Source organism: Drosophila albomicans, chromosome 2L, assembly GCF_009650485.2.
Source record: "Drosophila albomicans strain 15112-1751.03 chromosome 2L, ASM965048v2, whole genome shotgun sequence".
Taxonomy (NCBI): Eukaryota; Metazoa; Arthropoda; class Insecta; order Diptera; family Drosophilidae; genus Drosophila; species Drosophila albomicans.
This window is the reverse complement of record NC_047628.2, coordinates 2174878-2201306: the sequence shown is the minus strand read 5'-3', so window position 1 is coordinate 2201306 and position 26429 is coordinate 2174878. Positions and strand designations below refer to the sequence as shown.

General features: G+C 40.6%; 3 protein-coding genes across 6 annotated transcripts; 1 reads left to right on the top strand and 2 right to left on the bottom strand.

Moving 5' to 3' along the window:
• Window positions 1–4622, top strand: LOC117563741 (myb-like protein AA). The gene is made up of 4 exons (XM_034242221.2): window positions 1–609; window positions 1993–2310; window positions 2379–3851; window positions 3892–4622. Exons 1-4 carry the CDS (start codon window positions 435–437, stop codon window positions 4461–4463), a joined length of 2538 nt encoding a protein of 845 aa, XP_034098112.1. The 5' UTR covers window positions 1–434; the 3' UTR covers window positions 4464–4622.
• A 3385-nt stretch (window positions 4623–8007) lies between these two features.
• On the bottom strand, window positions 8008–11498 carry LOC117565435 (carbohydrate sulfotransferase 11). Of its 4 annotated transcripts, none has more exons than XM_034244525.2 (3): window positions 11412–11498; window positions 10213–10799; window positions 8008–9474 (listed from the first exon to the last, which is right to left on the bottom strand). In XM_034244525.2, the coding sequence occupies exons 2-3, from the start codon at window positions 10748–10750 to the stop codon at window positions 8660–8662; spliced, it is 1353 nt and encodes a 450-aa protein (XP_034100416.1). In that variant the 5' UTR covers window positions 10751–10799; window positions 11412–11498; the 3' UTR covers window positions 8008–8659. The 4 variants fall into 4 exon arrangements, with proteins under 4 accessions (XP_034100416.1, XP_034100417.1, XP_034100415.1 ...); XM_034244526.2 differs by having other exon boundaries at window positions 11450–11496; XM_034244524.2 differs by having other exon boundaries at window positions 11409–11475.
• Window positions 11499–13569: 2071 nt separating this feature from the next.
• On the bottom strand, window positions 13570–24924 carry LOC117566233 (serine-rich adhesin for platelets). Its single transcript, XM_034245781.2, has 5 exons — window positions 24692–24924; window positions 23252–24622; window positions 18270–23189; window positions 17686–18195; window positions 13570–14758 (listed from the first exon to the last, which is right to left on the bottom strand). The coding sequence occupies exons 1-5, from the start codon at window positions 24906–24908 to the stop codon at window positions 14697–14699; spliced, it is 7080 nt and encodes a 2359-aa protein (XP_034101672.2). The 5' UTR covers window positions 24909–24924; the 3' UTR covers window positions 13570–14696.
• Window positions 24925–26429: the final 1505 nt, after the last annotated feature.

The following is a 26429-nucleotide window of genomic DNA, read 5'->3' as shown; positions in this document are numbered from 1 at the left end:
CAAAATTCAATTGCGATTCAGCATTCGGTCGAAACGGTTGTGAATGCGCTCGCGAGCCGCGTAATATATTTTATATTGTGAGTGAATTACAGTCCTCCTCTCAAGTGCTGCTAGTGAGGAGATTGAACACAAATAGTAAAAGCAACATAAACAGACAAAGTATCAGCCAAAACATAGAAAACGCTGAACTTTAATTGTGGCATAAAAACAGAAAGCTAGTAAGAACAATTACTTAGTACACATACTAAGTATAGATCGTGACAAAGATCTTCAAAAACAAAAAATAAATATATAAACGTGAGTGTTTGTGTGAGTGTTTTCTGATCATTCGTATCGAAATGCAAATTACAAAATCATATTAACAAATTGCATTTGAAAATTTGTGTTAATACAACAAACGGTGCTCGCGAATGGGATTGAATGCTTAAAACATTATGTCGATTGTGTGCATCTTAGAACAGAAGGTGAATTTTATCAAAGAGGCTGCAACAAGCAAACATATTCTAACACTCAAAAACAGCAATAAGACCAATAGCAACAACTGTGCGGATAACAACAACAGTCGATGTGCAATATCATCATTCGCAGCCAATGACAACAAAGCACAATGTAAGTGCAACAATGAAATAAAACAACAACAACAACAACAACAAGAGGAGTGTATAAATTTGTTTATTAGTTAACAACGCAAAATAAACTCATGCGAAATAGGGAGAATAGATATGAAGAGAGCGACAGCAAAAGAGAGAGAGAAAGAGAGAGAGCGCAGTAGCAGCGCGCTTAGTCATTTTGTTTTTGTGAATTTCGACTCAGCCAGCAGCGACTGCAGCAGAACAGCACAGCGCGACGTCGTCGTCTGTTGCTTTTACTTGTTGTTCCTTGAGAATGGGGCTGCTGTGCTGCGGCTTTTGGATGTGTAGGAGTCGTAGGGGTTGCCGGCGGCAGCAACGCTGGCAGCGTCTGGCCGCTGACGTGAGTAAGCCAGTTTATGGGAACGAGAATAAGTGTTTGTGCGTGTTGTCTGTATGCGTTTATAATACATACTGTGTGTGTGTGCTATAGCACATTGAACTGCAAATGCCAATTCGATGGTCACGGTGAGGGTGAGACGACAACGGCAACGACAGAGACGACAACAATAATGAACACAAAGACAGACACTTACACTTGTACACTAGCAAATCTCGTCGTGTGATTTCTTGTTTACGTTGTCGTCGTTGTCATTGCCATGCATGCATGTATATACGAAGGTATACTTGTGTTGGTGCTGTCGTCTAATTCGCTGATTCTTGCATCATTTGCCGTAATCATTGTGTAAATGGCCGCGCTAAAAATGAAAGCAAATGTGCTGCACTCGGGTTTGGGTGAATACATGCATTTGTGTTGGTGTATTTGCTTGTTTGTAAAGGTGTCAGCATGTATTTATACTTCTACTTTTTTCGGCTAGTATGGCGCATGGGAGGAGGGCAAGGTCAAGGACCAGACAAAGAAACACCGGCCGGACGCCTTTGTACATATGTATCTCTAAGTGTATGTGTGTGAATAGCCCGAAAATATCGCATTAGACAGTATGGCGTTGTGGACATTGGATGTATTTATTGTTTATTGTGTTAATTGTAATCACATTGCATATTTTCTGATTGCACTCTAATTTAAACTAGAGGAATCGGCTGATACCGATACTTTTTAGATATACATACATCGGAACTTTAGACTACTGCAGCTACTTTAACCGAGAAAAAACGAAACTTTATTAATGGATTTTATTTTTATTTAATTTAACGTCAGGTGTAAATTTTATAAATGGATTTTATTTTTATTTAATTTAGCGTCAGGTGTAAAAATTATAAACAGTATAAAAATTCTTGAATATACAATTATATATTGATAATTAATTTCAAATATCTTGAATATATAATTTATTCATATATAATAAAAACAATGGTATTTTTCTTATCAACTAATCTAAGCAATTTTTCCCAATCGTTGCAGTTGAGCTTGCGAACATTAATCTGAAACTGCTGCAGTATAATCGCCAGTATCAGGATCAGAAACAGGAGTACAGCGAGTTCGCTTCTCCTCCACTGTCCCACTCAGTGGTGCTTAAACGGGAGCGGCAGGGAGAAGAGACAGAAGAAGAAGAAGACGACGACGAGCTGCAGGCGACGGCAATGCCCGAAGTGCTCACTGCCACGCCCACCCAGAGTCATAACAAAGCTCCCGTCTCTGCCTCCATGATGAGCAGCGTACGCATGACGACTATCTCACCCACGTTGTCCATGAACGGAAGTTCCAACGAAGCCACCAATCGTAAGTACATCAATATAGTCGTTGTCACTATACTCTCCTCTATATCCACATCGTTCTCTTTGCTGCAGTTCATCCATTGTCCATGTATGGCGGTTCAATCAGTCCACAGTCCAATGACAGCGGAATGTCGGAGAGCCACAGCATGGGCAAGTTTGTGCCCACCGGCGGCTACGGGGATGGTCACAGTCACAGTCACGGTCACGGCCACAATCACGGACACAGTCTCGGCCATGGACATGGTCACAGTCTGATGGGCAAGCCTGCGAGTGGAGGTAGCTCGCCATCCACAATGACGGCCGCACAGAAGGAGCTGTTCTCGCAGCGCAAGCAGCGCGAGTTTACGCCGGACAACAAGAAGGATGAGAGCTACTGGGATCGGCGACGACGCAACAATGAGGCAGCCAAAAGGAGTCGCGAGAAGCGACGCTACAACGACATGGTGCTGGAGCAGCGCGTTATTGAGCTGACCAAGGAGAATCATGTGTTGAAGGCGCAGTTGGATGCCATTCGCGACAAGTTCAACATATCTGGCGAGAATCTGGTGAGCGTGGAGAAGATCCTCGCCTCTCTGCCCACCAGCGAGCAGGTGCTCAGCAATACAAAGCGCGCCAAGATAAGCAGTGGCACCTCCTCCTCCTCGTCCAATGGCTCCTCTCTCGCCTCTTCGGTCTCCTCGCCCGAAGCCAACGCCGGCGACAACTCGCCCCCACCACATGGCCATGGCTATGGTAGTGGCTCCATTGCTCCGCCTCTCTCGCCCATCATCTATGGACCCAACAGCAACAACAACAGCAGCAGCAGCAACAGCAGCCAGCGTGTCAACGATGCGACAGTCAACAAGAATGGCCATCTTGTGGTGCAGCATGCTGGGCCGCCAGCGCCGACGGCATTGCCGTTGTCACTGACTGCGCCCCATCCTCAAACGCATGCGCATGCGCATCCACAACCGCATCCTCATCATGCCTATCAACAGTTGCAGCAGCATCAACAACAGCAACAGCAGCAGACACAAGAGGCCGTTGCTCCGCCCTCGCCAAATGATGCACACAACCGCCCGCTGCCGCCCAGCAATGCCATCGCCAATCTGGTGCAACAGGCGCTCCATCGCAACGTCAGGCCCGAGGATTTGGACAGTCTGCGCAAGGTTGTGGCCGTGGGAGCTCTCTACAACGCAGCTGCTGTGGGCGCCACGCCAGCGGCTTACGTCTCCCCAGCTGTGTCAGCGACGACGCCGACTTCTGCTTCCGCCTCCGCCTCCGCCTCAATGTACATGTCCTCGATCAGCAAGGAACAGCTGGAGGCAGCCAACTACCTGCACAGTCACAACCTTAGCCACAACCACAACCACAATCAGAGTCAGAGTCAGAGCCTCGGCCAGAGCGTCGAGGGAGCTGTCAGCAGCAGCGCTGTGGACGCTGTGAGCAGTTCGTGCTCTGGTTCCTCATCGGTGGTCAGTTCAGCGGCAGCCAGCGTTTTGAATCTGTCGCGGCGCGCCTGCTCGCCCAGCTACGAGCACATGCTCTCCTCGACCACCTCGTCGACGCACCATCATCATCTCCTCCCCCTCTTCAGCATTATCGTCGTCATCGTCTGCGTCGTCGTCGGGCGCCGTCTCCGGTGACGATGAGCAGGAGCATGACATTGCCGAGGAGCATTTGCATCCGCTTTCGCATACGCATCAGCATGCACTTCAGCATCCCCATCAGCCGCAGCACACACTGTCGCTGGGAGCGCACAGCAATGCTGGCAACAACAGCAGTGATGCCAACAACTGTTTGCCTCTCAAGCTGCGGCACAAATCGCATCTAGGCGACAAGGATGCGGCGGCGACGGCGCTGCTTTCGCTGCAGCACATCAAACAGGAGCCCAGCTGCAATCGTGCATCGCCTCCAGCGTGGAACGACGGTGGCGATAACTCCAGCGATGAGCGCGACTCGGGCATTTCAATTGCCAGCAGCGAGTGGACAACGCAATTCCAACGCAAGCTCCTCGCTCCCAAAGAGGCCGCGAACGCCGCCGCCGCTGCCGCCGCGGTCTCTGTGGCCGTTGGCGTAGTGTCCAACGTGGAGCGAGACCAGATGCTAAAGAGTCAGCTGGAGAGGCTGGAATCGGAGGTGGCAAGCATTAAGAGTATGATGATTCTCGCCGAGTAGGAGATGAGAGAGCGAGAGCGAGAGCGAGGAGAGAGAGCGAATAGACAGATTGAAATTGGTTCGAGATACTTTTGAATGCAAATGCAGAATGTGATTGCAACTATATGCGAATTGGATGGGATATGGAGTGGATTGAGAATGGATGTCGATACACATACACTATACGTACTATATATATATATTTTATTGTTGATGCAATTGACTATTTCTGTATTTCTGTGTAGAGTTTGTTCTATAATCATATCTAACAAATATTTATATATGCGATAAACTATATAGATCTCGTCTTAATCGGATTTACGTTCTAGAGTCCGTTCCAATTAATTAACAGAATTTGCACACATACACACATGCAATACATGTACATTAAGTAATCATTTATTGTTATACTGTTATTATCTGATTTTCCTTATTCGCAGAATCATTAACATGTTCGCATACATATTATATATTCACATACATACAGATACTTTGCTAGTTTTAGATGTTGCTAAGTATTTCCTATTGTTATCACCTTTATGTTTAAGCTTTAAAGACAACTTTTTCGCGCTAGTAACTATTGCTATTTCCGTCTCATCTGAGTCAGGCGACAAAATCTTATATTATATTTTCACTGTACATACACATATACATAAAGTTGTAAGCTTAGTTACGTTTAAGCTCTATACATATATAAAATATATAGACACATGAAGCAACTATAACAATTACATAATGTACGAGATTAAACTATAAAGATTATATTTAATATATACATCGCATACATATTTACATGTAGAACACTTTTTGCAAAGGGTTGGCAATTTACTTTTCGTTAACTCATGATCAACTATAATTAATGATCTTTGTGACACAGGCGACAGACAAGCGCAGATGTGAAATGAAATCCCATTATCTTCTTCCCCTCGATTCCATTGCGATGGATCACTCGTATTTTGTATATCGTGTTGTACTTGTAGAGATCAGTGTGAAAGCTTAAGAAGCGCTGCCTAGGGCAGCACTTAACGTAGTAATTGTGTAAGCTATAAGACGTTTTACTGTTAACTATAATTAGAAATTTTCGATAGGCATCTATAGGCGCCACCATAAAGCTTATACTTACTGATTTATTTATGACTTGTATTTTAGTTAGCATTAGTTTTGCGAAGATGAAGTGCATATATGTACATAGTACATGTCTGCACATAGTATGTATATACATACACTTATAGATGCATACTATGATATCCATGCCTATATATTTAATGATGTGACACTCTAAATGCATACAGACGCATAACAACTATACACAAATATATAAAACGTTTGTCCTGAATATTAAAATAAAAACTTTAATTTGAATTATCCTAGTGTGTCTTTGTAATTAGGTAAATAATGTTTTCGTTCATAGCTCAGTGATCCGATTTGTCGCATATTATTCTTCATTGCACAATCTAAGAGAGGAGGTCCTGGATTCTCAAATGCTGCGCGAATCGATGATAAGCGACTAACATGCTACTAAAGGCGCTAATTTTTACTAAAGTAGTAAACAAACACTGTTATGTTTGAATCAGTTGTCAAAATCAAGAATTATGGCAGCCGAAATAATTAGAATCTGTTTACCATATATTTTTGTTCTATCCACGACGTTGCTTGTGCACTCTAAATTGTTAGTGAATGGATCAAATATATTACTTGAGCCGAAAAGTGTTGCTGAGGGTATTGAAAAGGGAAATGTCCTCAGTGAGTTCTATGTCTCTGGCAGCATCAGTCATAGGCGTCTTTATCGAATGTTAAGCGATTTAAAGACCATTATCGAAGAGCATAGCGTCGACAATGATCTTAGATTTGCATCGATTGATTGCAACAAACATAAAAGGTTCTGTGTCGAAAGGAATATCTCAAGTTATCCATCTTTAGGGTTCTTCAGTAAAAGTGATATAATATACAAAGAATTTAACAGCTCTGTTGATCTCTACACATTGCTGAGATTCGTTAAATTGCCCTACAGCGCTATCACAACAATGTGTAGATCGGGACAAGTTCTTCAGTTATCAGCTGAAAGTTTTAGTTCAACGATATTCAAGGGCATGTTCTTTATTAAATTTTACCTAACTAACTGTCAACACTGCATTGCACTGAAACCCGTGTGGAATCAATTAGCAAATGAGTTGAAGAATGAAAACATGTTGTGCATCGCCAAATACAATTGTGACGAGGACAGGTCGATTTGCAAGGATTTCAATATCAAAGTTGTGCCAACACTCTTGTGGTTCGAGGAAGGAAAGAAAGTCCGACAGTACAGGGGAGACTCAAGTGTGGAATCTTTAAAAGAATTTGCTGAAGAAATGATCGCATATAATGGCACTTATAAGTCGGGAAGTTCTTTCTCAGCGAATATGGATAGTGAACTTATTCTACTCGTATGTGGTTTTGCAATTATCAGTCCTTATACACAATTTTAATATAGTTTGAAGAACTATGAAAAAAGCGAATAACAACAACGTGACATGCGGATAAGAGTGTAATGTAAATAATGCAAGCGAAAAAATAAAGTATACCACATATTTTAATATTTTCTGTACTGATGTGATAGAAATTTCGGAATATATTTTAAATTGTCCATATATAGTAATCAGTTTTAACTAGATTATAACAAGTAAAAAGCTACAGTCGAATGTGCTCGACTCGGTACGCATTTTGGATGAAAGCAAAGCAGTGCGATATTATTCATAAAATATACCGAATAATACCGGAAAAATACTGAAATATACGAGAGCCTATGTTTATGGTATGTATGTCATGTGCTGTCGAAAATAAATAATATCTCTAGTTCGTTTAGTCTCTTAGATTGTGGTGTTTATATGGTCGGACGGATAGGCAGACATGGCTATATATATATAAAAATCTGAGTAATTGGTACATCACATTCAGTTATAGAAAGCCGGCCATGGATGATGAAGTTATGTTAAGTGATTTCAATTGATTTAGTTTTAGATTAGGATTTTAGTGACTAAAAACAGACCCCAAATGCTAATAATACTAAACTTTTAAAAGCCCTAATCAGTTTTTAAAAATAGAGAGCCGAAGTCGAGTGTTGTCTTGGCTCCTCTATTGACAGTCATTTAAGAGTTGTATTAGAGATGTATTTATTATTTTATTTATTAGGTTCACAACGAAAAAGTTAAAAATACTTATATAATTAGAATACTTAATACCATGTATCCCTATTTTAAATTTTGAAATACAATCCAAAATGAGTATATTAGTTTAGTATAATATTTATATTTATATCTCAAACATCACATGAAAAGTTTCTAGTTTTTTAACTTGCGAATTTGTGATCGTTATCCATGTAATATAATTCACAAAAATCCTTTGTTTTTTTTTTTTTTTATTTTTATCGGTATTAGAGGCCTTGGAAAAAACATCCAGTCCTCAAAAGTTAAAGACGTAGATGAAGACCTGTTTATTAACGTAAGTGCAAATATCTATGTAATAGGTATTTTGTTTCTGAATGTATATATTTATAAAAGGATCACGTAGATCTTGTCGGAAGGAGGGAGGGGGGGGGGGGGAAATAGGCAATGTAACTAATGAGATCTTCATACATATCTGTGGGTACATAAAGATTCACAAATGTAGTTATATGTACATATGTGTAGGTTTGTTGGGTCCTTTGCGATCCTTGCGATATTTGTCTAGAGGTTGGTGAGTGCGTTTGTATGTACGCACAATGTAAATATATACACATATATATGTATACATCAATGCTCTTATGTTAATAGCTTGTAAATAAATTATTTAAGTAAAAGTTGTAAGGTGTGACTGTAAATTGTAAGTTCTTAGCACTAACTAATGCCGCATTCCGCAAGTTGCAAGTCGCAATGGCACCTAAAAAGATGCTTGGCATTTGGGCTGTAAATATACTTCGGTTTTTTTTTTCCATTTTAATGAAAAAAATTCATCAAAATGCATCATTCTAACTACATATACATCTTGTTCTTGTTCCATTTTGGCGTTATCTAAGGGAGGTCGAAAATTGTACGTTTTTGGAAAACGCTAATTTTGGCATTTTTTTAGTAAACGGTAAATTTGGTTGCTTCGGTTGGGTTTCTGTTACAGTTTCGGTTACGGTTACGATTATTTGTGTTCGTTTAAAAGGTACATGAATTAGATTGTTAATCGCATCTTGACGCGATCTTGAGCAAAAACATTTAGTCTGCTTCAGTAGCAGTTGCCAGAGATGTGGAAACAGGCGTTGTAACGAATGTTGCAGTCCCTGTTCCGATTCCAGTTCCAGTTCCAGTCGCACTACCACTACCAGTTCCAGTTCCGGTTCGAGCTGTTTGTGTACTTTGTTCGAGGGACCAGGGATGCACCATGTCGTAATACTTGAGGAAGTCGTAATCGAACAGCTCGAAATCGATGCGATATATCTTGAGTAATTGGTCCAATGTTGTGCGATCGAGATCGGCAAAGTAGCGTTCCACCAGTGCTTCAGACTTGATGCCACTGCGAGCTAAATTTCCAATTTTGCGCAACTTGCGCCTGGGCAGCTTTCCCAGTAGCAGCGATTCAAGACCCGCCTGCCGTATGATAAACTCGGAGTCCCGTTGAAATGTTTCGGTTTTGCCAATGATGCTGAAATTCACACTACACGGCGTACAGAAGCTGTAAACTGGCGCCCAGTGCTCATCAAAGCGACGTCCGGCCTTGTGCTCCTTGATTAAAAAGCGCACAAATTCTTCAAATGTGGGGCCACAGCGTGGCCAGGGACCTCCCATGCTCCGGCGTCTAAAGCGATGGACAATTTTGGTGCCTAGTGCCTTATAGAAGCTGTTTCGATTGCCCTCCAGCTTATTGCGATAAGCGCTAAGGATACGCTCAAAGGGATCGCGTACAAACAAAAAGGATAGAGCACTGGGCAAAAGTTCCAGCAGTTCGGCTAACTCCGGACGAGGGAAACGTTGTCTTGCCAATTCCAGAGGCTGCACCTCAGTTCGTTGTAAATATTTCAGATCGTAACCAGCTGTTGGTAATAGAAAGTTTTTATTAGAACTTAAATTCACTTAGCGATATGATAAAAAAAAATAGTTATCTACAGCCATACGTGAACACTCAGATTTGCGCTACCCTTTTTTTTTAGAGAATATAAAATACTCATTCATAGAATGAATGCGACTATACTATACACTTCCTTGGATAATATGGAGTGTATTGACTTTAACGTGTGTACTATATATCCGCATAACAATAGGAAAAATGTGCGTAACAAGCTGAAGAAAGCATCTCCAACCCCATTATGGATCAACGTATTTGCTGAGCCTATATAGTAATGTTCCTCTGTCTGGCTACCATATGAACAACTATAGTTGACCTCAGAGACTGCGAGATATATTTCGATTTTTTTCTGTTGCACACAGATGAAGTTTGCTTTGCTTACAAAAATGGAAAAACTTATAGCAAGCATTATTTTAAAGCTAGGGTACAAACAAAAACCACTGTTGTCTATCCGATTACTAAAAATTTGCTTACGATCAAATTAAAACTAGAATTTATTGTTAGGTACGCGTTTCTGAAATGATGTCTTATTAGTTTAAATTAATAATTGTGCGCTGTCATCATCCTGATGGGTTATGAATATGTTCTTTTAACAGCGTTCTAAATGCAATAAGTCCTTCACTGCGTTATGGGGCCGAAGATGTCTCCTCCTTCTGTTCAAGCACATATACATAATATATGTATGTGAGCTACGAATTATACTTACCCAGTATGTTAAAGTAATACATCCATGTGCTGCTTGCAGCCTTAAAAACATTGCACCACACAAGATTATTGTGGCCGGGCGAGATGAAAAATTCCCATGGATTCGGTGGATACTTTTCCTGCAACTTATATCGCTCGCACACGGTCGCCAAGTGGTCGCGACGTAACTTTAAATCTCGTTCAGTGCGACTGTGAAGCTCCTCAGAGTACTCGTAGACTGGATTAAGCGTGCTCGCTGGAGCTGCGGTTGTTTTTCTGGCCATTGATGAGGTGCCGTTAGCACGACTTAAATCCAAGCGTTTCTGATCAAGTAGACGTTGGCGTTGCGATTGTTGTCGCTTCAGCTTGAGCTGTTGCTTTGAAGGCTCCGAGTACTCCGCCGCCTCCAATGCCACGGCGGCTGTTGCTCGCTCACGATGCTCGAAAGCATTGAGCGATTCGCGAAAAAGAAATGCAAAGTAGCAGACGCCGACCAAAACACAGGTGCCTATTTTCAGGTACGCATGTAGGCGCCGTCCTGATCGCAAGCGGATCTGCATTTTGAGGACTCAGATCCTTCTTTTTCAACATCCACTACATGTTCCAGATCTGCAGTTGAAAAAAATAATAAAAATATATCATCGGGCGTTTAATGGCAAACCCTTTGCAATCACATTCCTAGCTAGCAAAGACCCACAATAACGTGACCTGTAACACACTCCAACGAGTATAACACACTCCCGTTGCGAACCGACACTTGTTGGTGTGTGTACATACATACGCACATACACGAAAACATACATATGCACGGATACCTCTATACATTAGAGCACAAACACATACACAGCTGGGTGGTTGGCAACGTACGTCACTCTTGAAGTACGCACAGATATATGAAAATATATATGCGCATACATACATACACATTTATTTACTCAGCACTCGAAAAATAGGACACCATCCTTAAGTGTCAACATTTGCTTTTGTTTCTATGAGATTTCTTGTTGTCACTCTCAGTTTGACTAACCACGTCTCCTTCTGTCCACATTTCCACTATTGCTTTATTTATAAAAGTAATATCGCAAATTTTGTTGAGTGTTTAGCAGATACACTTAAGGTTTAAGTATCTTTAATTTTCACATTAAAAAATACCTATAGTAATGCGCAGTGTCCGGTTACTGCGAAGCGTTGTATCTGTAAGTCTATACTTAAAATTACCACCTGGGAGTATTGGTATCCTTATTCACGTATGTACATACTGCAAGAGACTGGCAGCTCAGCCGTGCTGCTCCCATCGACTACTCGCACTCAACTGCCGCGTGCCTCTTTGTGGGCCGCTTGTGATACTTTAATCCAAAGTCCAAGTCGCCTCTAGTTTCTGTGCGCAGGCGCATAGAGAGTAATTACTGCGTCTGAGTAAGGGTAAAGAATATATTCTCGCTATTGTCTCGTCGCATCACACCATGTCTTATCGCCCAACATTTTACGTTGGTTGATCTACAAATTAATCCTTGAATATTTTCTCTCTCATATAATTTACTTATTATCTTTAGATAGAAAGATTGTAAATAAATAAAGACTAGAAAAAAAATATTTTCTAAGTCATTGTTTGAAAATACCAAACATTTGTAAAGTGGTTTATTCCTACCTTTGGTGAATATTTCAATTCGCGGTCGAGACGATTCAACTGGAAGATCTCAGACATTGCAATATGAAATTAAATTGTTCCCCAGAATGTATACATGCACCACAATAGTTATCAATTCCGAAAGTTTAGTAAAAATCAAAGTATAATTTTTTGCATTTTTGTGTATATTAAATCTTTGTATTTTCTTTTTTCTTTCTATAAATAATTGTTTACTTTAAAGTACAAACAAATAATTAATAATAAACTTCTAATACTACGTTTTAAGACACTTTCGTTTTTTTTTGTTGTTCATCATCTTGTGTTGTTGTTTAATGCAATTTGTTTTAAAATATATTATTTTTTTGTTGTTTTTATTTATGTGTGGGTGTATGTCTTTGTTGCATGGATTTGTGTGTGTGTATCTTTTTTATTTTTGTATTGTTATATAAAAATTAAATATCCTTTATACAACTGCCTTTAACGTTCTTGCAATTATTTGTTGTGATAAATTTAAGTTTTTTGTTGCTGTTAATTATTGTTATTGCGCTTGTGTGGAAAATATGTGAAAACGGCAAAATATGCTTCAAGTATGTTGCATCCATTAGTTTTATTGTTTTTTGGGGGGCCTTAGTATGCATAAACGAATTCGCTTTTTATATGTAATCGTGTATACATAAAATTAATATATACATATATCGGTACTATATATGCACGTTATTCTAAGGGGTATGTACGTTTTTTTGTGTTTTCTTTTTCTTTTTTAAAATAAACATGTACAAAGTATCAAAAGACTTATTGAATATAGCAATCATACAATACACATAAGATAATAATGTTGAACAATATATATATATATATGTGTGTGAAGAAATTTGTATACACGTACACACGATATATGTACATGTATGTAAATAAATATAATACAAGTATAAATATTTATTTATTCATAGACATACATATATAAATATGTATGTATATTTAAATGTGTTTGTTTAGCGCTTTTCTTTTGCTGTGCATCTTTGTTTTCCCCTTATTTGTTCAAATAACATTTAGCAAAAATAGAGCCTGCCTTATTTACAATACAATTTTTGCTTTTGTAATTTATTTTCTTCTTTTTGTTTTGTTTAAGCAAAATATATAACTTTATATACGATTTGTGTTTCATCTAATTGTATATAAGTATATACAGATTGTGTTCAATCACTTCACGAAATGACAAACACTTTTCTTAATTTTCTCTCTGGATACCAAGTTTTATATCCCATCTTTTTTCTTGACTAACTTATTACAGAGGTTTTTATGTGCATATATTGATAGTTTATAATATGTATGACTTACAATTTAGCTTTTAGAACTAAAAAACAAATTTTTTCCAAACAACTCAAACTTATATGAGATATATATATGTATATATATGGAATTATATATAAATAAATATATATAATTATATATATACACACATATATAAATATATAAAACTATAGACTATCTGTATATCGTGTGCATATATATTATTTATGTATGAAATTATTGAATACAAAAATATTGTAAATATATGGTCTGCTTTTATCTATGTTGGACTTGAATTACCATGCTTAAGATAATATTTTATATATGTTGCATTTATCAGAAATAGGTCTAAAATATATACAAGAGTTGAGATGTGAAAATAAACTACGCATGCGTGCCAGAACAGAACAGGATGATTCGTCTGGATTTATATTATATTTCTGCATATATCTGATTTTCAACTAATTTGTTCAATGTTTTTTCTTTTTTTTTTTTTTGAGCTATACACAAATTGTCTGTTCCACTTGACTAGCAAATTTATTTACCAAGGGAGAATTGATGAAAAGTAGAGCTAAATAAGCAGTGAGTAGTGTCAAATCTAAAATTAAAGGTAAAGGTAAAGGTAAAGAATCCATAATCATCATGCGCGATTAACTAGATGGGCGTATGAGTGTGATGTTGCTCGCTTTAAGATGCAACATTATTGCAACCTTTGGGTATAACTAACTATACAAAATATTCAAAATGTTTATCTCTCTTTTTAATTACAAACGAAAGCGAAAATTCAAGCTTTTGCATGTATATATATAGATGTGTGTAATTACTATTTACAAAGCCTTAGAAAGCAACATTATAAACAATTGTAGATTTAAACGCCACTAGGCCAATTGCGACGAGCTGCTGTTGACGGCACGGTCATCAGTGGTCACACTTGACTCAGTAGTAAACTCCTGGAAGCTTAGCCCAAGACTGTTGTTTAATGGCACTATGCTGGTAATAACATCGCTTACATCTCGCCATTGCTGGTGCTGGTTCTGGTGCGGCTGATGCTTACCAGAATTTGCAATTGGGTCCGTAATGCCGCCATTGACATCGAGCTCATCGTTGTTATTATCGCTCAGTATGTTGTTCAGGCACATATTAAACTCATCATAGTCCACATAGTTGCCTCCGCATTCTGAAGATGAGGCAACATTGCCCAGTTCTGGCATTAGCAAGCTAACCGCATCGATATTCACATCAGCTTCCGTGTAGCTACTACTTTTAATGTTGTGATAAGTCAGCAAACGCATCTGATCGGGATCGGGATCATCCATTCCCTCGTAACCAAGACCACTTTTATCTGTAGTTTCAATAAGACTCAGGGCTGAAGACAGATCAATGAGATCTTCCTCTAAATCACCAGAGTCGTCATCACCGTTGCTGTTCACCTCCAATTCGCCGTTAAAGTTTTGCGCCTGGACCAAAGGAAAACCAGTACTGATATCAAACCGTTCTGCAACAACGTCCAGGTCAATCAGCTCAATCAAGTCATCCTCGTTAGCATCATTCGAATGGTTCAAACTCTTAGCCAAGGCGCAAAGCTCTGGTCACTTGTAGTCACGCGATGTTCTTCTCCGTCGTCCCTCGGTCAGCATGGATTCTCCAATTACTACAACAAAAGGCATACAATTTAGACAAACGCGTTTCTTGAGTATTAGTATATAAGTCGATAATTAAATTTCTCTTAAGCTATTTTTTTAGTCAATTTGTTACGTAACTCTTTTTTGCATGCAAAAAATATATTATAATTATATATATATATATAATATTGCTTGAAGTGAACAGTCCACTGCCGATATATTTACAGATTTTTTCCAATCGACATACTCAACTGGTAGACGGTCACATGACATCTTATCCCTATAACTAACTTGTCTAATTTTATTGCGAAGCCTACAATTACAATAAACTTTTTATTAGTTTAAAATTGTATTGAAAAGCTTTTATTTAATTTTACAAAAATTGTATGTACCTGTTAAATTTTAATCTTTCCCTGTTATGTGGAAAAACAATTTGCAATCTTCTCGATTGGGTGTTTCCAAATTGTCCGTTACTCTGTAGATTATTATATCTCAACTGAACATCATTATTAAATATATTATCTCGTACTCTTAATCTGTATTTGAGAAAACTGAGAGCTTCCACCACCGACCTTTTAGAATTCTCTTCTCTAGTGATCAAAGGTTTTCAAAACAAATTTTAGGCTGACCTCATATACATACATATTAGAGGTGGAGAACTATCGATGGCACTATCGGGACTATCGATGGTTGGCAACTATCGACACGCTCTCGATAGCGGCGCGCACTTTCGATAGTGATTAATTGCTATCGGCGATAGTGGTCGATATTTTTGCAAATATCTTTGTATACCAGCAACCTCCGTAGAGTCGGAGAGGGTCTTCAGCAAAGCGGGACAAATCATTGAAAAAAGGCGAACAAAATTAGTGGTTGAAATAAATATATAAATAGCAGTTAAGGTACACCTACAAAATAAAAAATCATTCTATTCAAATAATTATTATTCAATATTTTCAGATAAAGATTGGAAAACCAATTTTACTCTCATATTTTAAATAAATATGGATTACTTCAAAAACTAATAAAAATTATTTTCTTTTACTGCAATATCGACAATTATCGACGATAGATTTTCCTTGCTATCGCACACATGTGCTATAGCACAATCGATGGCGCAGACAATTGATAGTTCTCCACCTCTAACTTGACATGCTTCATTTGTCGCAAAGCAACATGCAAAGCCATAAAAAAAAATTAAAGTGTTTCCGCTTAACTTCCTTTTATGGGTATCTTCTGACTATCAATAAAATAACTCAAAAAGTTATTTTATCTAAGCCCGTCTGGTGTTCCTCAGGGTTACCATCTCGGTCCTTTTAATGTTAGTCTATATTCTAACATTTTAATGCTGATGTGTCAAGATCAACCTGATCTTGATCTCTTCCATAATTTCTAATCATGCTTTTAATTTGTTTCCTCTCATTAGAGTAGACGATAAGATTTATTTATGAATTCTCTTTGCTCTTAGGCTAACATTTGATTAACATATTTCACTTATTTTCATTAGGGTTACTCAAGGCCTTGAATTTATCAAACGATGAACAAGATAATTCATAACGAAAAAGCTGTTTTACTGCTGCTTCCCTGTTCAATTTTGGAGTATAATCCTTTCTTTTGGTTACCTCAATACTTGAATCATAAAAATATATCGTACAAATAATATTTCTTACGTTTGTGCTGAGAGGCTTCAACTGGGTTCCATGAATTGAGTTACTCTCGTAAAATCTTTCTTTGCTAATAATTATGGTATTATGGTTAGGTTATGTTTATATTAAAATTATTAAAAGGCAATACTGATTCGTACCAACTTAGTCACATTAAATTGTCTTTCCCGGTGAGTCACACTTATAGTTGTACACCCTCGATTATCGCTTACCCTCTATTCATTCAAATACTGTTTACATGAACCTTTTCTCGCGCTTATCTCCTAACCTCTGTATAACCAACTACTCTAAGCATTTGCATTTTCTAGTCTTCTGTGCTGATTACAACTACTACTGTACTTTTGACGTAGAGGTATCATATGTTAATATACAAAGCTCTGTTGTATCATATTTCACAAAGAATCTATAATTAACATGGTGTGGAAACTGGAACAAGTAACTATCCTTTCATGTAATATTATTGCTTTTTTCTGAGTATCACTTAACTCATGCAGTGGGATTAGATTCCTTTTGTTTAAATACTCCAAGAATTCTTAATTCATAAATTACTGAATTTATACGTTGCAATTGATGATAATTTATTTTAACTATAAGATTCTTAAAAGTTTTTTTTATACCCGCTACCCATAGGATAGAAAGGTATTATAACTTTGTGCCGGCAGGAAATGTATGTAACAGGAGAAGGCATCTCCGACCCTATAAACTATTTATATTCTTGATCAGCATTAATAGCCGAGATGATCTAGCCATGTCCGTATGACCGTCTGTGTGTCTGTCCGTATGAAACACTGGATCTGAGACTATAGGAGATAGGGCCATAATTTTTTTCGACAGCATTTGTCAAGTTTGTTTCAAAATTTTGCCACACCCACTTCCGCCCGCGCAAATCAAAAAACCAAATAACAAGCGTAATTTTAAAGATAGAGCTGTCAATTTCGGTGTATATAATAATAACAATAGTATTTATGATTCCCGAAAATGTGGTGTGCGATCAGATAAATTGAAGTTATTACTACTTTTTTATGGGCAAAAACGCCAACTTACTAGGGCCGACAATTATGGTATATTTTGAATGTGGCACTATATCGATATACCGAATATAGCACTTATTATTAGTATTTTCGGCATACTTTGAAAATAATACCGCAATATTTTGCTTTTATTCAAATTGGGTAGCGGGTATCTCACAGTCGAGCACACTCCACTGTAGCTTTCGGGCTTGTTTTTTTTATATCTACAGCTCATTGTCGACTTTAAATAAATAATTAAAAATAAAAATAAAAAAATTAACTCACCTGCACTACGTGTTTTACGGCGCGCTTCAGCTACACTTTCGATGATTGCATTTGCTGCATTTGTCGAATTATTCACACCAACCACTCCAGAACCGCTGCCTGCAGTTTTAGCCGGTGTGCCTTTGGGTTCGGCAGCGGCAGCTGCAGCCGCAGCAGCAGCAGCTGCATTGCTGCGACTAAAGATGATCTTGTTGGCAGCCGCACTTGCTCGCACACTCCTTCTCGTTCCAATCTTCTCATCTGTTGGCGAACTGGCATTCACAACATTATTATTGTTTGCTAAATTGTGGCTGCTGTTGTTACTGGTCGCAGCTGCTGCTGTTGCCCCACGTGTTGCATGCACTATACTTGTATTATTATTGGTGCTGCTATGGTTATTGGTGGTAGATGTTACTGCTGTCGACGTAGAATTGTTGACCGTTTGCAATCCACTATTGATTGTGTGAGTTGTAACCTGTGCTTTTACTGTCTTCTGCATCTGAGTGGGGGTAGCATTCAAGTGGATTGCTTCTGAAAAATAAATGCGACTTATGTACTTAAGAATACGAAATCTTATTTATAGTCTAAACTCTGTTTAAGCTTACTTTGCTGTTGTTGTGGTGGATGCACTACATTTCTTCGTGTTACGGTTGCGGTCTTATCCTCTACTTGTGTCTTTGAATTACGCACTTTGCCCGCCACTTCAATGAGCGGTTCGTCTGAGTCGGAAGACTCAATCTCAATCTTCTTCGTTATCATATGATTAACAGCGGTCTCAGTTGTCTCGGTATTGTTATTATTATTGCTGATTCGTGTACGTTTACTATTGCTGCTAATCGAATCAACGAAGAGTGTAGCATCGTTGACGGTACCATCATTGCTACTGCCGCACTCGGACTCCTGACGCCGCCGCTTGTTATTGTTGTGAATAGGCGTTGGTGTGCCACTCAAGCGGGGACTTGGAATCGATGATAGCCGCGATGTGCTTCTCACCAAAATGGTGGACGACGTTGTTGTGGCCGAAGTTGATGTTGCCGTTGTTGCTGCTATTGTCGTTGGCTGCTGAGTTTCTGGGCTGGTTTTAAGTGCATCTAATGGACTTTCTAAGCGACTGCTCGCGCGTGTTCTTATACGCGATGTCTCCGAATCTGACTGCGCAGGTATTTCAATTGATATAGGCTGTAGTGACTCAGTCTGGGGTTTCTCTTTCTCCTCCTTTTCGAACTCGTTCTCCTTTTTTTTATGTGCAATTGTAGACTTCTCTTCGGTTTTAGATTCTGATTGAGTTGAAACACAAACTTTTGGTTTATTTTCTTCTTCCACTGCAGTTGTCTCTTTCTTAATGGAAAGCAGTGTTGTCGATAGTTCCTCCTGCTTGATCTTCTCTACTTTCGATTTCATTGCAGCTTCACTTTTCGGTTCCGTGTCAGAAGTAACAGGAATTTTCCTGTCCAAAACATCAATATTGTCCGTCAATTTCTTGATGAGATCATCGTCTTCGAGCATATCAATATTCTCGCCATTTAATTTTTCATTCTGAGATGTTATTGTTGTCGACAAGTTATAACCACCACTACCCATGATTGCCGCCGCCGTTTCTTTGAGTACGCTGGCCACAATATTCTCCAAATCATCGGGAAAGTCTCCCTCCATTTTGGCCAGTGCTTTTTCAATCTCATCATCAGCATGTTGCTGTTGCTGTTGAAGTTTACTACTATGGCAGCTGCTTGTTGTTGTTGTATCCATAGCAGCACAAACAGTTGTCGATTGTATTATCGTTGCAGCCGCTGCCCCTCCCGTCGTCACTTTACTGGAAATTTGTTGCTGTTGAAGCTGTATAGGGCTGCTTGAGGTTTGTTGGTGCGGGCTTTTCTCCGAGAGCGCATCCATTGACTCTATTCCACTATCTTCACCACCGCCGCCATTGTTGCCATGACCAGGAGTGCCATTGCTGGCCGGCGAATTTCGTAATGTGTTGACTAAAACAGACGAGGGTGTCGGAGACGCAGTGCTGCTTGGTCCACTAATAGTCACCGCTTGCTGTTGACTCACGTGGTTATGTTGCTTGGATTGTGTTGCTGACACTATTGCTGCTACATTGCCCAGCTCATGGCCATTGTTAATCAGGTTGGTGGAGTTCATGGAAAGAGCAACTGCTCCTGGTAGCTTTCTGTCGCCAAGCATGGGCGGTAATGTTGTTGTTGTAGCTGTCGTGGTCGCTGATGTAGAGGATGTGCTAACAGTTATCATAGTTGCTGCATCGACGCTGCTGTTTGACGTCTGTTGTTTAGTTATTTCGACACGCTTCAGCGTCGTCGCACTGGGCAACATTGTTACGGCCGCCGCCAGTTGTTGTTGCTGCTGTTGCTGCTGTTTCTGTAGCTGCAGCTGTTGCACGGCGGTTATGTATGGCGGCGGCTTATGGTTTTTTGTCATCGGCTTGCCACCCAAAATGGGTGTAATCGTCGCTGCTGTCTTGATGGGGTTCTTTAGACTTAAGTTGTTAAGCAAGCGACTGTTGTTACTGGCAATGGCATTGTTGTTACTCGTGCTGTTGTTGCTGTTGCTGTTATTGGTGGTGGCTGGGTTGCTGCTTATTGCGCTAAGTGTAATGCTGCTTGGCAAAGAGGTGGCGATCTTGCTGAGCTGCTGTTGTTGCTGCAATTGTAATGTCGTCGTCGTCGTAGTACCAGAATTTGTAGATCCCACGGTCAACAATTGTCCATCCTGTCCGACCTGCGCCTGTGTTTTGTGCGCCTCAACAATAGCGCTGATAGTTAGACCGTTCTTGCCAGCCACAATTGTTGTAGTCTTCGCATTTGTTGTTGATTGCAGAGGCGGTGGCGGAGGTGGAGGCGCCTGAGTAGTCTTCTGAATTAGAACTCCTGCAGTGCTAGGCAAACCATTGACATGCGTTGCAGGTGTTAGCTTAGTCTGCTTGTTGTCTGAAGATCCATCCATTAGCAGTATTTGATGTTGCTGCTGTGCCCCGCCTTGATCACTAAATGTACGTTTCAGCTGTCGCATTTTCTGATCTTCATCGACAACTGTGGTTGTGGCTTTCTTTCTGTCTTTTCGTGTATTTTTCACTACAACTGAATTTTTGCCACGCAGACGAATTTGAAGCGGCGGCACACGAGGCTCATTCATTCCGACAGTAACCGCCTGTTGTTGTCCAGTTTGCTGATGTTGTTGTTGTTGAACATTGATGTAGACTGGATGATGTTGTTGAGGCTGATGTTGTTGCTGTTGTACATTTTGGTGATGCGTCTGAGAAGTAGGCAACGTTAGCAAATGTGTTTGCAATGGCATTGGCTGCTGTTGTTGTTGCACATGATTACCATCCACTATGGCATTCAGTTGAATATGCTGCTGCTGTTGTTGTTGTTGCTGCTCAAAAGCTGCTTGCGTCATTTCGACTTTATCGAGCTTGAGACGCAACTTTATCTTCTCATCGGCAATCGCTGTAGCTGCAGCGGTTGCCACTGTTTTAGATTTTCCATTGCCCTTCGCACGTTCACGCTTTGGTTTTGGAGTTGTCGTTGCTGTTGCGTCCTTTGTTTTGCGCTCCTTAACACCCTGTTGTAGTTTCTCACGCAATAGATTTTGTTTCGTCGTCTTCTTGTTGTTATTACCACCAGGTACGAGAGAATTTGTTGCACCACTTCCAACTATCGGAGAACTGTTTCCAGAACGCTGCGAGTCTGAGGTGATGCCGGTCAAGTGAACCTGTTGATGTGGAATTTGTTGTGTTTGCACTTGCATGGGATGACATGAGTTGGCGATTTGATGCTTCTGGTTTTGATTCTGCTGACTTTGTGCATTGGTATGATTCAGTTTTAGTTGCTGCGGTGCTTTCCTTGAACGGCTAGACGCAGATTTATTAGATGCAAGGGAGTCACGAGAGCGCTCCTGATCGCTGGTAACAGCTGCCGGCAACTGCTGACCACCAGACATTGCTGAGTTTGAATCTTCTTCGGAGAAGAGATTGCTCGGCAGGAGCATGTCATTAGCAGGGTTAAACCCAGCGTAGCTGCTGCTGCTCGACATACTCCGAAAATGTAACTGCGTTGTCTCTTGTTCGGCCTCCGTATCGCTATCATCGCTGACCATTGGCTCCATATCGCCCGTGTGCGGATTAATAATGAATTGCTTTTGTTGCACATTTCCGCCAACACGTTGTGGTTGTTGTTGCCCCAATTTCTTTTGAACTACCACTTGTGCATTAGTATGATGTACTTGTTGCTGTTGCACTTGAATTGGTTGCTGTTGTACTCGATGAGAGAGGTGCTGCTGCTGCTGCAGCTGAATCTGGCGCTGTAACTGATGTCTTTGCTGTTGTTGTTGTTGCAGTTGGAGTTGTTGCAATTGTGTTAGTTGAGTTCTCTGTTGTTGCTGTTGATGCAAGATTTGCTGTTGTTGATTATAGGGCTGCATTTCGAGTATGTGTGATTGTTGATGCGTCTGCTGATGCTGTTGTTGTTGGAGGGATTGTTGTTGTTCCACCATGCAGCCAGGCGTTTCTTGCAACGTACTAAGTGCATCACCCACATCCATTCCAACTGCCGACAAATTGTCTTCAATCAAATCCAAGTCTAAGTCCTTAGCATCCTGCAGTAACGATTCAAGCTCATTTTTATCCTCGAGGCTAAGCGTTGAGTCGAGATCACAGTTTAGAGTCGGTAGTAAAGCATCCAAATCATTGGTAGTTAAGGCGTCAAGGTCGGACAATGAAATCAAAGGATCATTCAAACTATGGCCAACGTTTGAAGTGTTCGAAACATTTGTTTGAGGTTGTGCTTGCTGTGTCCCCAATTGTTGTTGGGCTGCCATTGACAGTATTTGTTGCTGTTGGTGCTGTTGTTGTTGTTGTTGTTGCTGCCGTTGCCCTCCCGGCACAGATATAATCTCAGCTGCATTCGTTGCCGATTGCGTTGTTGAGCCGTTGGCTGAATGAATTTGCTGTTGCTGCAAGTTGTATTGCAACTGATAACGTGTAAACTCCTGGAAACTGCTCTTAGTAACCGAGTCCATCGGTTTACTAAGTGCAGGCCATCTTGAACTACCCGCCGCCGCAGCCTGGTTGTAATCTGGAGGCGGAGGTAGAGGGATCTGAGCATTGCCCGCGCCCGTTACAGGTACAAGGTGTGGATTTTGCAAATTAGAGATTGAAGACAGCTCTTTTTGCTGCTGTTGCTGTTGTTGATGATGAAGCTGCGCAAGTTGCTGCGGGTGTGGGCTATTGGGTGCTGTCGAAGGCGACAGCAGATTTGCTGGCTGCGTAGGCTGATGATTAGCCATTAACGGACTGTGCATCGAGTGGTGGCTAGAGGCAGGTGAGTGGGCAATCGGCGACGCTCGACCATGAGGCATAAACTGTTGCGGCGTCTGTGGGGAGGATAATGGCATGCTCATAAGGCGCTGTTGCTGCTGTTGCTGATGCGTCGGAGGGGGCAGACCTCCTCGAATTTGCTGTTGTCTCAACTGTTGCTGTGGCTGCTGTAGGCTTAGATTACTGAAGCAATCTATGAAAATATAGAATACTATTAAATTCAACTTTCTGTTTCATGTCTGCTCAATATCTTACCATTTGGCTGTTGTGTAAGAAACTGCTGCTGTTGATGTTGTTGTTGAGGAGGCATAAATCGCGGCTGCATACCCTGCAGCTGATGTTGCCGTTGTTGATGAACCTGCTGCTGTTGTTGGTGACGCAAGGTAGCCACTTGTTGAAAGCGATGTGTTGGCCCACCTGGATACATATTCGCAGTGTTATTGGGACTGAGGAGGAGCGGTTGCTGCTGATGCTGAATGTTACGCATAACCAAGGGGCCTCCTCCTGTAGGGGATGATGGCACAACGGCATTACTCGGTGCATTCCCGTTGTCAATCGTTGCTGCTGGTGTCATAGCGAAATCGTTTGGAGTCGCCGAGGAGCACCGCATTGGCGAGTTTGAATTTATCATTTGAGCGCTAGGACTCATACTGACAATGGGTGATTGTGGTGTTGTTGGCGCTGACATTTGGGGCGATTTCAATTGATTACTAGTCATCACATTCCCGTCGTTTTGCAACAGATTAACTAACAATGGTGATGATATTGCAATGTTATTACTGCCTGTTGACGTGGTTGTTGGCGAAGCAGTGGCTGATGATGATGTTGGCATATGATGATAGCTTAGAGTTGCCTTTGTACCCGCACTTGCTGCGACAGCTGTAGCACTACTATTGCTTGATGCTTGATTTAGGCTCGAATTTGAATTCGGTCCCAGACCAGGATATGGCGGTGGCGGATGTATGAACTGAGATTTATTCGAGACTACTGCAGCACCGATTCCCGTCGCCGCCGCAGTCGCCTCGCTGTTCGGCGAAGTTTCATTACCTAACAGCTTGAGAGTAACATTCGGAGGAGGAATCGGTGGTGGACCAAGGCCGCCAATGACAGATGTGCCTGTGGCCGCCGTACCCGTCGTTTCTCTGCCCTGCAAGACACGTGCTTGCCGCATACTTTCGAATGGAAAATCCGTTGGCACATTAAGCGTACCTACAGGCGAAGGCAACAGCGGTACCTTGCCCTCCATGGGACACACTGTGTTCGGCGACTTAAAGATGGGGGGCGTCGTGGCGGCACTGTTATTATTGTACTGCGATGGGAGCGTCTGCGGCGGCGGCAACGGCAGTGTTGGCTGTGCCATTATTTTCTGCTGCTGTTGCTGCGACAATGCATCTCGCCGCTGCTGCTGTTGTTGTTGGCCTAAGATTGCATCGTTTTGCATCGACAGTTGCGTGAGTCGCTGTTGCTGAACATAAGCTGCCTTGCTGGTACTGGGGCCATCAAATGTGGGCACTGCCGATAGTTGCGCCGACCCACTGGCACTAGTAACGCCAACGGTGAGAGCGGCTTTGTTGGAAGACGTGCCAGCCGCCTCAATTGCACCGCCTGCGACATCGCTTAAATTATCTGTCAAGAATTGAGACAAATTCATTTTACAATATAACTATTTGACAAAAGAAATATCGATATTCTTACCCTTTACTTTAATATCTTGTCCTCCAACTTTTAAAGTTATCACAGAATCGCCTTCAGGCTGCACGGACAGAATACCCAGGGCTCGCAGAGTGGGATTGCCCTCGGCAGCCAGTTGACGCAGTCGTAGTACTGCATCCCATGGGAGAGACACCGATATCCGCACTGACGGTTCAATCTGCTGCAAGTCGTCATCGAATCGAGGGGTTAAAATATACATTTAATTAAGTGAGTCAACTAAATAAAAACAAAAATATATTTTCATCGAAAACTCGGCTTTCTTCAAGCATAATAAGGAGGGAAGAAGCAACATTAGGAGAGTAAAATTACTAGCAATCTATCGACTTATCGATTACATATCGTCTTGTCTATAGATGATTGCATTTCTTTTTATGCAGCCCTGGGAAACGAAACCAAGTGTAATAATCGTATTTTCCAACTGTTTACAACTAAAATGTATAATCATAAAAACAAAATAATATTATTCACATGTATTCTTTTTCATTTTACAACGATTCACAAACTTTTTTCTGGCATGTTGGCCTAAACAAGACAGCGAAAATAAAAACCAATTAAACATTTTGACATTTCTGTTTTGTGCTGCAGCTTCGCTCACCGTGCGAGCGAGATGGTTATATGAACTTCTTGGAAATTCCAACAACAATTAATTTTAACAACAGAAATATAATATGCATTTCAATGCACAATTCATCTAGTCAATGCATTTAAAAAGTAGAAGCTTAGGATTTAAAACTTATTTCTAAGCTGGCCTAATTAAAAAACATCACGCTGTTTATTCGAGGCCACAGGTTGCTCACGTTCTCATTTTGACCTCTTGTTGTTATCGATACCTCGTCGTCGCCATTTTTCTTCCGACTTGGAAGGGTGTGTGGTGTGTGTGCAAGAGGGAAAAGGTAACCAAAATACTGCTCTGTGGCTGTTGGCCACCGTCTTCGTTCGTAAACGGCAAGCAGCGGATCGTGCCTCAATAAAATCCCAAAAAATAGACACACACACATGTATAAATACGTTGAACGCATGACACGTCCAAAAAGATTTTTTTCGTTTTGTTCTGTAAACGAACACTACATGGGTGACGCAAGTGATTAATAAGCTACAGCGACCATTCTCACCACCCGTAACTTCATTGCAGCAAATGCAATAGCAGATCAGCTGTTATTGCAAACTTGATGGCGGCAAAAAGACAGAAAGCTCAGCACTTAACAGGGTGAAAGGCACATATAGGCGACTTGGATTGGACTTATAACTCACCTGTTTAAGTGGCATATCATCACACGGCAATCGCACCCGTCGTAGCAAATTTAATTGGCAATATGATGCACAAATGTTGCATTTAACACAAATCACTCACAATTCTGCTTGCTATTTAGATTTGAATAACGAATGCCTAAGGAAATCATCGTGGCCATCAAATGATTTCCAAATTAGAACTCGTTCACTGTGTTTTTCTCGTCCTTTGTTGCACTTAAGCAATAGCATGTTTGCACTACGCGCATTTTCTACTAAATCTTCAACTCTTCAATAATAATAATGGTACACAAAGCAAATCCAAACTGTTTCTTCATAAATTGCCTAAAATTTTTGTTGTTGCTGCTGTTGTTGTTGTCTTGTGCACGCACACATGCATAAATACAAATATATATATTTATATCCAATTGTTATTTTACTCGACTTAACTTTAACCTCTACAACATCTTTGTTGTTCCCGACGCGTATTTCG